The sequence below is a fragment of the Zootermopsis nevadensis genome, unplaced genomic scaffold, assembly GCF_977971745.1.
Source record: "Zootermopsis nevadensis isolate Lab colony 2312 unplaced genomic scaffold, Znev_1.0 Znev_ptg000010l, whole genome shotgun sequence".
Lineage (NCBI taxonomy): Eukaryota > Metazoa > Arthropoda > Insecta > Blattodea > Termopsidae > Zootermopsis > Zootermopsis nevadensis.
The window spans coordinates 16,921,229-16,935,756 of record NW_028259142.1 but is presented as its reverse complement, the minus strand read 5'-3'; the positions used below and the strand labels follow the sequence as shown (position 1 = coordinate 16,935,756).

The following is a 14,528-nucleotide window of genomic DNA, read 5'->3' as shown; positions in this document are numbered from 1 at the left end:
GATTGTGTCCAGTTTTTTCGCATGAAAATGGATACTTGGTAAGAAACACAAACATGAAGTAAAGCTGGAACACTGGCAGAAGTATTTTTTAATTTACAATTTCTAATTTAAGAAATTAAATTTAATAATGTGTTTATACATAAGTGCTGACAGCATATTCGTAAAATAGCAGACATTTCCAAGATATGAAGTTAACAATTAGAAGTTTCTGAACCACTAATTTTCATGAATAATACGTTCAGAAACTACAGCCACTGCAGCTTTATATTGATGGGCATTGTTATAGCAAATTCTTACATCAAAACCATTGGATTAGGCACTGCAAAGTTTTGCATTCCAATCTGTAGCCTCACCTCATTGTAATATGGGCAGTTGGTACTTTCCTTCACACTTGTGTACTTCCTCTGGTCGCCCACCTGAATGCAGACAACTGGATCCATGTTTAGACCCGCCAACTGTCGTGCTTCTATCACTGTTAGACACAGCTGGAAGTCCTGCGCCTTCAATGCCGATTGCTGCGTAGTTGGGGTCATTGGCTTCAACCTGAACAGATGTTCAACAAATGTAAATCATGTCACTAAAACAATTATCATATAATGTTTCAATTTATGTATAGATTTTAGAGGAATTAGAAATTAATAATGACAACATTTAGTGATATATTTCTGTGTGCATTGTCCACTGGTATGTAGTGAGGTTCAGCCTTTGGTTTACAGTGTAGGCCTATTTAGCACCAGTTCATAAAGTGAGATGCCAGTTTATGGGCATTTCCTTTAGGATAAGACAATGCCTAAAATAACTGGACATTTTATCCATGGTGGAAAAATGTGTATAGTAAAGCTACTTTACGTAACTGATATTACAATAGTTGATAAAAATTTAGTCCTACATCATCCAAAAAATAAATCACAAAAACTTAATGAATTCTGTGACAAAAATTGAAGTTCATTTACCATTACTTCTAGAATAACAATATTTAAAGTTTCACCAATATACAGGTCATATATTCTGCACAAACTATTACAGATATGTGCACTTAATTAGTCCACTAACATCTGTCAGAAAATATTCAAATAATAACAACAACAATTATACATATTTCAAAGACTTGACAACATATATATTTCTAATTATAGGGGCTCGAAATTTTCCCTTCAGAATTTTATTCATAGTGCTATAATTCATGTAGTGTGTCACATTTAGATGTTTGTCAACTGTTCAGTTTCAAATAACAGTTTTTTAAGTGTTGTCCAGATAAACACTTGAGAAAATGTACAAAATCGTCCCGCTGAGAGTGTATGTTACGTATGATGATCATGGCAAATAGAGATATCTCTTATGTGTTAATATTCTGATGACAGGTGTGAACTGCTAATGGGTTGTAGGTCGTACCTTCTTGTCCGTTGATTACGATCCATAGAGGTGGGACTGAGAGAACGCTGGCTGCCATTATCAGAGGATAGGGATGATACACTGCTTGTGCGTGATACAGGGTCTGTGGTCCCTGCTGTGTGCTTGGGACCCGGTTCACCTTCACTCCTTAGTAAAGTTTGGTTCTCCTCCATATCTGAGTCCCGTGGCGGTCTCTGTTTTCCCAGCCGCATGAGGCTCTTAAGAGTTGAACTCCTGCAGTAAACATGCTTTGTCTCAGTCTATGTTATCTGAGGAATGACCGGTTTTTAGATTATGTAATGACATAAAAGACAATAATGAGTTATGAAGTGGTAAAAAGGAAGGAGATATTTTCATCAAAAGTTATGAAAAACACCAAAATATCTCAAGTAGAATTGACGATAATCAGGGAAGATTCGAACCAGGTACTTCCCGAATGCAGGTCTAAAACATTACTGCCACACCAGCCTCTTCTGTAATAAAAGGTATAGATGTATAGTTATTGCATCTGTTTTGTAATCTGTTTTTGAACTAAGCACTATTTAAAGCTGAAAACAAAAGAGTGCCCTGGTTTATATTCACCGTTTTCTTTCAGGAGCTGGAGACTTCTCTGGAGCACTGAGCGATCCCCCACGCCTGATGGGAGTCTTGGAGGCTGACGCAGTGGTGGCCCTGTTACCCTCATCAGACTGCCAGCTGCCACGTCGACCTTGTATGAAGCTGCGTTCCAGATTTGCGATGTTCTGCTCGATGTCGATCAGCATCTGCTGGTCGTCGTCCAGAGCGTCGTAGACGTCATTACTCAACCAGGAACCCGCAGAGCCATCAGGGGAACTGTACCACACCTCGAACGTCACCTTTGCCTGTAAAATGTTTCAGATTTGTAGAAAAGCTGAAGAGTTCCAACGCGGACATGGAAGAAACAGGACGAAATTGGATGTCGTGATGAAACAGAAAATAAAAGAAAGATGGAAACAAAGAGAAGGATAGAAAGAATGTAAATATGTTGGTCGTGGTCTTCTTGGTTGTGATGACGTAATACATGTCATTTCAAATAATACATTTCTGTCGTAATGATTAATTTATAATTATACAATATTTATAAGTATTATTATGATTTATTTACTGCAGTTGGGTTTGCACCCGGTGGCAATATAAAACCATCACTACAAATTTATAAATAAAAAGCGTTATGGAATATGCAACAACCTTCACCTCTACGTTTTGTTATTGTGTGGTTTAGAGCATTTACATAAACTCGAGCACTTTTTTGGGAAATTATTGCTTTTGATCAGCTTGCTTCTGTCATTTGCATACATTAAATGTTCATTTGATTTCGTAATCAAATACTAATAAAGTACAAAAATGCACAGGTTTTACCTCTGGAATAACAAACCAGGAAATAATTTAACGATGTTTAAAATGAAGGGTATCGAAGATTACACAAAACATACCATATTTAGTATTTTGACTGTAACAAAACCGATCCAGAATATGCAAATAATTTTTACGAAAATTATATTTTATTTTGTAAATCATATTTTGCAATACGAGCCTTTTTTTGAGGAAAGTTATGAAAATCCACTAGGACAAATGTAATTTATTGGTTGTATTAGATCATTAAGACTAAAATAGCATTAATATAGACTCCCAATATCAATTTTAATCTGAATAACTAGAGTAGTTTTAGAAGCGACATATGCCAGGGGACAAACTACCTCCCTGTTATGCTGACATTGAATGAACTTTTTATAAATAACGAACATAAATGCACTGGCTCCTTTAGTTTATATACTTCAGTGTTAAACAACTAAGCTACTATTCAAAATTCAGAAATAGTTAAATTGCAAGTTCCTAAGTGCGAGAATAATAGTAAAGCAGGTTTTAAAGAAACACTGTGCAGGAATATGGGCATGATCTATCTGTATTTTCACAGAGTCCAGGCGAGTAAAGCACTCTCTGGTTTCATAAGATTTCTTCTCCAGCTTAGCGACTATCGACTTGTCAAGAGGACTCTGATCCATTGAGTTAATTTAATTTATAACAGAGATATAATCACACTAACACCATCAAGTAACGAAGCAAGAATAGATGTCTCGAACAGATTTTAGTAAGTGGCTGAGATATGAGGAAAAATGTAAAGACGTGGGTTTCTTGAAAACAATCTTTTTTACTTTATACTTGCAGTACGGTTTCTGCTCTAAAAGCAGTTAACACTGAATTAAAGTTAGTCGATTGTTATTCTTATGACAGTGACATTAATTCCATGCACGCTTTTCTGATACGATTCGGGATTTTGTCTTTAATCCAAAATGTTGTAAATGGACGGTGACAATTAATGTAGAAACTAGCTTCATTAACAGACACATTAAGGGCTGAATAGCTTCGTCAGTAGGGCCATAAACAATCCGTTGGATTATAAGCGTAACGTAATAATTTCATTAATGTATGTTTATGGAAAGCAGTACGGGTCCAGCATCAAAATCACGTGTTGCGTAATGTGTTAGTAACGCCTGCAACGAATTATTTAGGCAACACATGACGTACAAGCGTCAGAGAAGTTGCCGCATGGATAAGGGGAGTCGTTCTCGACTGTTTCATGAATGTCGTCTAAGCACAATTGAAGAACGTGATGTGGGCACCAAAATATTTTATTTATTTGTTTTGGATAATGTTTAACACAGATATAAAGAAGCACATAAACTGGCCCTCTCTTGAAACAGATGAAAACAACTTATTTCGTTAACTTTTTTACTGCCACTGACCGTGAAATCAAGTAGTTAGCAAGTTTGCTTCTTAATTGGTAGATCCCAGGTCCCAGCACAAAAAGCAACCATCCTGGCTGAGGTTTCTATAATTCTCGTTGGTTCCCATAGCCAAATGCTAAGATAGTACTTTAGGCCACAATCATTTCCTACACTCCCCATCCAATTTACAAATCGCAATCATTTTAATATTTGTTATATAAGCCATTCAGTTAAAACACTGTCGTTATATAAATCAAGAGTCAATCTCTTATTACAGAATAGTGACTTAAGCACTGTGCGAGAATTTCTGTGCCGCGTCCTTGTATGCAAATGGTTCTGTTTAAATAACATTTTTGTATAGCTTAATGGATTTAGTAACCAGTACGAAGGAAGATTTTACTGGTTCATTTCTTGGCAGATGTGATTTGTAGAGATGTCACACACACACACACATATATATATATATATATATATATATATATATATATATATACATTTATTCGCACAGTATGGATCTCCATCATGCAGGAAAGTCCGTCTGTTCCAGAAGATAATCATTTACAGGCCTCATCCGGTAGAATCCTGGGATTTCTGTGATGGGAATTTACTGTCCTTATCTGTAATGGGATTTAAATCCATTATACTCAGTACAGTGAAACTTGCCTGCAGTATTTCTATATTGAGTCTGACATGTGTGCATTGAACAGTTTCACATTGTCCATTTTGTTGAGATTTGAAGCAATTGAAAACCGAACCCTTTAGCAGAAATCTTTTTTCTTAATGTTCGTTTAAAATACCAAATAATTGATTTGTGGTTACATAAAAACTGCAACTCACTTGTAATTAACTCTAGCGTGGGTTAAATAATTATGAAAGACTGCAGAAGGAAACAGTCTGGTAGTATTTTAGAAGAGTATCGCAAAATGTTTCTGGGCAGGACCTCGGATCTCGCTTATAAGAAGCGGCAGTGCTACCTTCGGACAGCTCGTAATAAATCTTTGTTCAGTGGTGCAGTTACATAAGTCGAGATGCGAGTTTCACTGAGGTCAGGTAGTCTTTACCAGTAATTTTCAAACTGGAAACATACAAATCTGATATCAAACTTCGCGGAAATGTTTACTTTACAGCAGTGAACAGTTGTGAAACTCTCGCGAAAATTATTTAAATACAGAAGGAACAGGAAAATCAATATCATCAATTATAATATCTACTTATTTTTTTAAGCCAAAGCTGATCTAAATAATATTTAGAAATTAAAGTTTTACTTAAACATTTCACCATTAAGACGATCAAATGATTAATACAGTTAAGGAAATTAATCGTTGCTTATTTTGAGAACCGTACGAAACACAAAACATTCCGTGGACAAAACGTAGAGTTGTTGATTATTATAGCAGGTGGTATATATAATTACCATTGAGCTTTAAGTCACAACTCTGCCAAATTATCTCTGCACTATTGTGTAGAACCTCTCGGAACCACTGGTGTATGACGTGCACCTTATATGGAGTTACTGCGAAGTTGTTATTAACAATAGAGTAATTTTAATACGAGTGAAATCGCTGCTTGATATATTCAAAGTTCTATAAACCAAGAAGCAATAGTAGATCTCAGCGTCTATGAAGTTCATATTACAAACGTTTACATGTCTTCTATAAAGGAGCTGTTTCTTGTGGTATGATGTTCATACCGAGTGTCCAACCGTTCATTAGCGCAAGCATTATTGGGGAGAGGAAACCAAAGACAACCTTTTCACATACAAAGTAAAGTTCATGCTCTAAAAACAGGTGACAGGGACAACGAACTGTCTATCAGGGTATTTTATTTATTTAGTGTTCTGTCTGAAGACAGGTCCATATGAACAGGATCCTTCCATCCTTTTCTCGGACTGGGACCTGTTCATATACGTTCTTGGCAGATGATCCAGAAGTGGTTTGCCATTGCCTTCTTCTGTATGTGAATGGAGTAATTGTTGGGATGCCACGGAGAAACCGGGGAAGCCCCCGGAGGAAAACTCCGTGGGGTGTGAATTAATCGTATGATTTACTCTTGTTCTGCAATTGCATGCTGATTTGAATAGAAGTGTGTAATTCTGTTGTAATCAACGAACTACTATAAAATTCCATCTGAGCGAATCTGCTAAAAGTTCAGGCGGAATACGGAGATTAGATTTAGTCTGAGCTGTGTAATGGAAATAGAGCAAATTGAGATACCGGCCCGACATTTAAATAAAACTTGTGATTCTCCGTTCGGCTCAGGGACGTAGGCGGAGTATAACTGAAAATAGTTTTCAAAATTCTCAAGTTCGAATCCGAGAGTAGGCAGCTTTGATTGACAATTTTCATGTTCTTATACAGTTCCATCTAGTCGGTAAACATTCAGGGCTACGACAAGGAAAATGTGAAACGACCCTTGTGATAAACACCAGCGCTTATCCTATTTCCGTCAAAGAATATATCGCCGAAATCTCCACGAATCCTAGGAAATCATATTAAGGTCCGGCCTCGGGTGTCTCAATTACGAGCCGCCTCTTACAGTTTAGTTTTTCGTTTGACGACGGCAGTTAAGGAGTTATTGGAGCTGGGTATTTAAAATTTAAAGAAAAACTAATAAAATTGTATAAAATATAAACAACTGCAAGCAATAATATAAATAATGTGACCCGAGTTGATTTCGATCGTACGATCATCTGCACAAAAGCCCAGAACGCTAGCTTATGACATACATTTCATTTCATTGATGGATTATAAACGTGTATTACCTAAATATATCGTTAACAGCACAAGGCTTGAATGAATGGTAACTGGACAATAGGAAAGTAATGCTTTTAAGTCCTACCCGGAACTCCTTATAATTTATATTTCCACCTAAAAGCGGCTTCCTAGCTTAGCATAATAGTCATTATTATTATTAGTCCAACACATTTTCTTTATCCGATTTCTTGTACAAACATTTCCATTAGTAAATTGCATTACAGACTTGTATAGACCAAGAGCTAATGTTATTTTTGTTTACACTTAGATGTTATTGCATTAAATAATTTCCTATTTTGGATAAAATATTTACAGCAGAAAATTAGGTACACTGTGCTGAAAGTTAAGCACAACAATAGTTATCAATAGTGATGGATGTACCAGAGACCATACAACACGAATTTCCACCAGAGTAATTATATTTATGTTGCCTAAAACGATAATCAGTTTCAGTTTACTACGCAGTGACGTTTAATGGAACTCTTGTTGTACCTGCTATATAACGCGAATACAAGATATTCACATTCAACTAAACATCTCAACGAATGCCCAGTAATTTATGCATACGTTTCAGCTAACTTATATGTAAGTAACAAGAAGGGTGGAAGGAATGTGTAATGAAGAAATCGTAGATAATATAAGCCCACAACAAAGGGGATATAAACAGCCAAGCAATCCGCGGTATTACACTCAGATTACGTGAGGCGTGCGACAGAAAGACAGACGAGGCAGGCCAACTCGTAGTATTGTCACGCATATTGATATGGATTAAGCTCCACCGACTGACAAAGGTGGTAAAATACGAATCTCAGGGGCAGTGGCATTCTGTAGCCTATATTCTGTTCATGAGTTTATTTTATTTTATAAATATCTATTTTATTAGTAACTTCAAATTTATCTGATTTTTTTTGATCTCCTGGATATTTATTGCGAACGCGCACAGACACACAGGCTAAATAATTCGTCTGTCTCCCAAGATATTCTTAATTAAACTCTATTGAAATAATAAAACTGCTGAATTCTTACACCACAAATTTTTAATTGTAAATTAGAAGTCTTGAAACATTCACGGCGCTTAAATGCAAATGTGGAACCCCCCCCCCCCCCAAAAGAAAAGTACCAATGTGAAACGTTTGGAACATTAAAAATTATTTCTGGTCACAAGTCGTCCTACTTGTGCAATTTTTCAGTGTCGTAAAGATCTTCAGTAAGTCCTAAGCTAAGCTAGGTCTATATGGCTTCTACTTTTTACAAAATAGTAGTGGATTCAGGAGCTTATAAAACTACAAATGTTTTTAATATCCAACGTATATAGTACAACAATATAGGACTACAAAATCCTTGTATTTTAAAATAGGCAATTGCATTTTATTTCCTCGTGATTCTGAGCTGCTCATTCTATCACTTGACTTCTCATTCGTAGATATATGTCAATGCATTTGACAAAGCGTCGTCAAATTACCCAACAGTCCATTTTAGATGGTGGCTGTGTTCTGGGTTGTTGAACCGTGTAGGCTGGTAGCAATTAATCCTGATGGAGGAAGCAAGTACCTCTGAAACGACGGTAAACTTCTGCCAGACTACGCGGCGCATTAACCCAGAAGACAGCTATCATCATAATCGCCTCTGTGGGAACCTGAAATTTCACAATCCACTCAAGAATTTGCCAACAATTTCAATTTGGCAGTGTAGTGTCGTTACGAATAAATATTGTTGAAAACGTAGAAACGTGTTTGGTTTCAAAACGTCGCTGCGAAATTAGACTCCATTTACGGCACATCCCTTGATGAATACTGAGCTAACCGACTGAATTATAAGTTTATTCTTTCATGCCAAAGTACGGCCAATAGAATCGTCCTTATAGGACGTCGTTTTCCTTCGTAGTGCATTATAATGCTCGCTTATTGGCCAGATGATGCTAGGTTTGATTAAATTACACATCCAGTGGCGTCAAAGCAGAGCAACCGATAACATAGTTCCATACAGCAGCCATTTGCAAGTACCTTGAAGTGTGAGGAGGAACTAATTCCATAGTCACTTAATATCGTATCTGGGTCAAGTACCCAGAACAGGTTCAACCAGCCGTGCAAAATTGTCTCCGTCAATGGAATTATCACCTGTAACCGTCGGGCACACAGGTGCTGATACTCAGAGAGCGAGTAAATTAAGGATAAGCTGGATGGAAGAGGCAGTTACAAATATACTGTTGAACTGAATTTACAAATCTTATTTAAATAAAACACGTGCTTCAAATGGTTAAATAATTATGGAAATCATAGTATGGGAGACTATATTAAAATGACACACCTGGGTAAATGACACGTGTGTTATTGACAAATGTATTCATTGAATTGGTTTTAAATTTCGCGTCATGAGGTTGGTCATGTTGGTATTCAACTTCAGTGAAAGATGGCGTAGAGTGTCAGCGCGGTTTTTAAGCTTTCTGTGCAAAAGTGTATTTTTTGGTGTTTCTCTTATGAGTTTACGGTGACATATTATCAGCATTATCAGTCTAAAATATGTGATCACGTTATTGAAACAGATATCCACTGAAGATGTCGAAAGTAAGTCATAATTAACACTAATTGTTTAGATCAGAGTTTGTAGGTTATGTTGTGAAAAACAAGTGCAGCCAACCTTGGGTAAAATTACATTTCAGTTTTGTGTGTGAATTCTGTACGCAGACCTAATAGCACAGAGTATTTTCATTTGAAAAGAAAACTTTTATTATATTTGAATGTTGCTTTTATTGTGTTATATTAATCTTTTCCTGTTTAGCATCTGTGTCCCTAACATGTCGTCACGATAAAATTACATGTTCTGTTGCCTCGTAAATATAAAGAGTAGTTCATGAGAAAAATGTCATTTTACCCAGGGCCTTGGGCTAAAATGACAAACTGTAGACATTTTAATATTATTTACTTTTTAAAAATGCCCATGGGATGCTTAGTTACACATGTAACACAATTTCTTTATACTTGAAATATTACAGAAAACTTGCAATCATGTACCATATAATCATATATTTTACAGTATGTGTCTTTAGGCCAGTTTCCATTATTTTTACTTTTTAAATAAATTAAGAACTTATTCAGTTCTGGAAGTGATTTATAACATTAGCTTTAATTTTTTTTTTCTATTATCTACTAAAAACTTAGATATTAAAATACACTAAACTTCAATGTTACCTGCTGTTTTATAGGCTATAGGTCTAGGTGTGAAATGTTTTCCCTCCCCTCTAAGTTAAAATAGATTGAGGGTGTTTGAGGGTATGGTTCTGAGAAGAATGTTTAGATGTATGTGAGAGGAAAGAAGCAGAGAATTACATAATGTGGAGCTTCATTATTTGTAGTTTTACTCTTCGACAAAGATCATTACTGTACTCATGTGAAGGAGTATGTAAACGCCGAAACACGTACGAAGCAGAGGGGAAATTAAATACCCATACAAATTTTCTTTGGAACACCTGAAGGGAAGAGACAATTTGGGAGACCTAGGAGTAGGTAGGATAATAGTAATTACTTATTAAAATTAGTAGTAAAGATTCAGGTTCTGGACTAAATTAGACTGTCTCAGTATATGGTTCAGTGGCGGGTTATTATGAATACGGTCATAATACTCAGAGTTAATCGATTACCCACTTTCCAACAAAGTCTCTGTTTGACGGGGTTGTTTTTATCTAATTATTTATAAAAAAACAGGTAATTGTCGAAATAAAAACTTCGCATATTTTAAATGTGTATAGGCCTAATGACGTACGTACATAACCTCTGTCATGTTGCTGTATAAACTCGTGACTCTTATGTGCATGATAAAGTTGGAAATAAACTGGAAACATATGATTAATTAATAATGGTATTCATGCGAGCAACTAGGTTTTGGCTATGGATACCGAACACTGATGTCCGTATAAAATGGGGTTTTGTATGTAAGCAGCAGTAGTGCCATGCCACAGTACAATTAAATGACGTCACAACCAATTAGGTGATGTGATTGCATGGGGCCTACTCTACTCAAAGCACTCCTTTTAGGCATGCAGACGTATGAACAAGATGCATTAAAAGTTGTGCCAGCACATTGTCTCTTTCTCGGTCGATATCCTAGTACAGCTTGGTCACATTAAAATGTACATCAGCTTGCTAATACAAATCAATGATCAGAATATGAACATACTTACCACGTTATTGCTCACAAAATAAGTAGCTACTGAAAATAACATATAATGTCTGTTTGCCTTCAAATGTTTGTAAGTTCAAAACCATTCATCTTCCCGCCTGCTTTCTATAAATGTTACAATATAAATTATAGCTTTGTATATTTTATAAGCAGTTGGAACGTAATAGGCGACTTGTTTAGATTATAAAGTGATAATAACATTATAGGTTTCTCTGCTTGCTGTGTTAGGTCTATAATCTGTGAAGGATTAACCTTGATTATACAGCTGCTGTGAGTATGTAATTCGTATTTAGTGACATTATTATTGTTGTGTAGGGCGTTCCCTAGGCAACTGAAATGATTAGCGCGTTCATATGTTTCCTAGAATGAGCAATATCACGGATTTGTAGAAGACTCGGTGGGAAACTTTATGTAGTATGTTAGTGAGAAAATAAAATAAAATAAACTCATAACTCCGCACGCCATATTACATTGCACTCAGAGAGTCATTCATTAAGCAATTCCCCCTCCCGCCCACTACAGAAGACCCAGCATTAATATCCGACTCTTCTCTGTTTTTCATTGTAATTTACGACATATTTTTACTTGTGGGCTTTGCATGCAACTGATTTTTTTAGGTGAAACTAACATTAAACTGAGAATCGGCCGAATATAGTTGAGCTCCCAGTTCTACCTCGAAAGAAACCAATAACTAACTAACTAACTAAACATTGCTGTCTTCTGGGTTGTTGCACAGTGTCGTCTGGTAGAAGTTTACCGACGTTTCAGAGGTCCTTGCTTCCTCCTTCATCGCCCTGATGATGGAGGCAGCATTTACCCCAATAATCTGACCGGTATAGGCCATTAAACAATAAAATGCAATTATGTGGGAAACATGAGATCAAACATAGCTATTGTTTGTTCTACATAAACTGAAAATATGTACATAAAAGAAGACAAACAACGTTCTGTCGTTCAACCATACTCCTGATATAATGAAGGACAAAATCCACACTCTTGTCGCTTCGAGACCGGAAAATATTAAAACTGGAGTGTGATTCATACATGCAAAGCCATCATTTGAGCTGTTCCATAAATCATCTCCTGTCTCGCTATTACAGCGTGGTTTAGGCTTTTTCCCAGTGCCACTGCAAATCAGAGCCAACTATTAAGGACTGTAGTATGATGTACAGTGGATCCAGTCTGCGAACGAAAATACGTATTTAAAAAGGAACACTGATGCCAGGGTGTCGGGAAAGAGGGACTGGAGCAGACTCTACCTGAAAACTGTTAGGCTGTCGATTAATAGCAATCCAGCACGAAATCTAAGCATTGTTATTCGTCAGATCACCCATACTTTGAACAGAAAAATCATACTTTGGCCGACATTGCACGTCCAGTAACGGGATAATGCAGTTCTTCTGAATCTTACTGTTCTGTAGTCACCTTGCTATATTCATGTCGAGAATTTTAAACAAAAGATAAAATATAACGACCTTGAAGCATCATCGGGTGACCATTAATGGTAATGCATTAATTAAATAAATATAACAAACAGAACTCTGTCGTTAAATAACTTAGAATGAGAAATACGGTACGGTATCCATGATGTTTCCCTCAGAAAAACTGTACAAATCTTTATTTTCTCATTTAATTTTGTACAAGGTTTAATATTTTGGATTTGAGTTTAGGGCGATGGGGTGGGAAACTGTACTAGTGACTCACCGGCAACGGTTTGTTATTTAGGTCGAGCAGCGTGTCTGCCACCATGAGGTGTCCGTCCTGCACCACTTTCTGCAGCACCAGTCCGTAGGTACCGAGTACCTTGTTGCTAAAGTAGCGATTGTAGGCGAGCATTTGGATCTGCAGGACTTCGTGGCTCTCCACGGGGCGGGCCACTGGCCACTCGAATCTCTGTAACAAACACCACGTTGAATGATAGCACAATTTACTTGGTATCTTGTTGCTAATACACTTAATGTAAACATTCGTGACTTTCCGTCGGATGAAGATGACTATCTTCTGGGATGTTGTGCCTCGTAGTCTCATAGAATTTGACCGATGTGTCAGGGCGAGCGCCCTGGTGATGGAGGCAGTAAGCACCTCTGAAACGTAAGTCAATTTCTACGAGACTGCACGACACAACATCCCAGAAGACAGTCATCTCCATACTTGATGCAGTGAGTACTTTAAATCTGTCTCCGCAAGGTAAGTCACAATCAACTGATACGGGTATTTCTAATTTCTGAAACACATAGTACCATATTAAATGGTGAAACAACTTATGAAACGCGATCCAGCAATTCGTACGTTTGTGCAGACGTTACCAGACAGAATGGTGATACAGCTAACGAGGCACTTTGTCGTTAATTCAATTATTCATTCATTCACTGAGTTGAGTTCTGTATACAGAAATCTGCGAACGACTTTCGCCAGGTTTTCTCGGACCGAATTTTAATATCTCTAATGGCGCTACACAGTTACACAAATTCTTCATACATCTAGAAGCCTATCCTTCCCTTCCACACTCCAACTTATATCTTGCTAATTTTGTTCTGTCATTTACCTCCAGCTTTATACTAATATTTTTCTATATTCCTCAGTTCTACATCCTTAGTACATTTTAAAACTCTCTTATTCCTTACTTAGTCGTCTTCATAGACCACTTCTAACCCCAAAATTGTTTACCCTCATTCCTCGTAACAGAACGTTTTGTATAATATTTAAAACATAATTTTCCCCTCTTTATAGACGGCGTCGCCTTTGCATCTTCCCTTTCATGTACAACAACCTGTTTACATCTTGATTTCATTCCATGGATCCATAAGTTACTCAGATGACAATAAGATATTAATTACGTCTTATCACTAAAATGTGTAAAAGAATTATCAGCATCTTCCCATGAATTTGTGCATCTAACCCTAACTATCCTCCTTTGGATTATGCAAAATATATTCTAATACTCTTCTGATTAAATTAATTCTTCCCTCAGCTGCTTTCTCGCCATACTTTGTGACTTCGTCAAACCCTTCATGTAAACCAAGATTAGATACTGAAGGCTCTTATTTGGTTCTGCAGGAATTAAGCGATGCAGTGGGTCTCGATGGAGATTTGCTGAAAGTCTTTGACAAAATTGCGAGAAGTTTAGTGGTCTCTGAACTTATGAAATAACTTGTTGTTGAAATACGAATAGAGGTTGAAATTTAACTGTAGAAATTTCCAATGGAGCAAGTGTTCTGTTAGTAGAAGTCTTTAACAGAGGCCTGAAAAAGTAAGGTGGTGAAGCGATTTATGAGGCACGCTGTGCTAGGCAGATCAGCATCTCGTCGTGGGGCGCTTTGCCCTTTGCTTTTCTTTGCCTGCAGCTCTGACAAGTACGATAAGTTAGAGTGGTAGTAAAATTTATTTTACGTGGATACAAAAAGGGCAAGTTTCTGTAACCAACTTCAGAAACACAGATGCAATGTGAACTGGTACCACG

General features: G+C 36.8%; 1 protein-coding gene and 1 long non-coding RNA gene across 6 annotated transcripts in view; one reads left to right on the top strand and one right to left on the bottom strand.

Moving 5' to 3' along the window:
• The window catches only part of LOC110835822 (otoferlin), a 78,439-nt gene that overhangs the window by 37,417 nt on the left and 26,494 nt on the right, over nt 1-14,528 (bottom strand). For all 5 annotated transcript variants that reach the window (XR_015534581.1, XM_087346634.1, XM_087346633.1 and 2 more), the window contains exons 3-6: nt 12,773-12,961; nt 1,975-2,255; nt 1,393-1,626; nt 354-543 (exon numbers count right to left, since the gene is read on the bottom strand). Coding sequence is in view for 4 of the 5 variants with exons in the window: in XM_087346634.1 (XP_087202760.1) it covers nt 354-543; nt 1,393-1,626; nt 1,975-2,255; nt 12,773-12,961 (894 nt within the window). In the remaining variant the exon portion in view is untranslated. The remainder of the gene's footprint in view (nt 1-353; nt 544-1,392; nt 1,627-1,974; nt 2,256-12,772; nt 12,962-14,528) is intronic.
• LOC147874270 (uncharacterized) lies at nt 432-2,600 on the top strand. The gene is made up of 2 exons (XR_015534588.1): nt 432-564; nt 1,988-2,600. It is a non-coding gene; the product is annotated as an uncharacterized LOC147874270 (long non-coding RNA).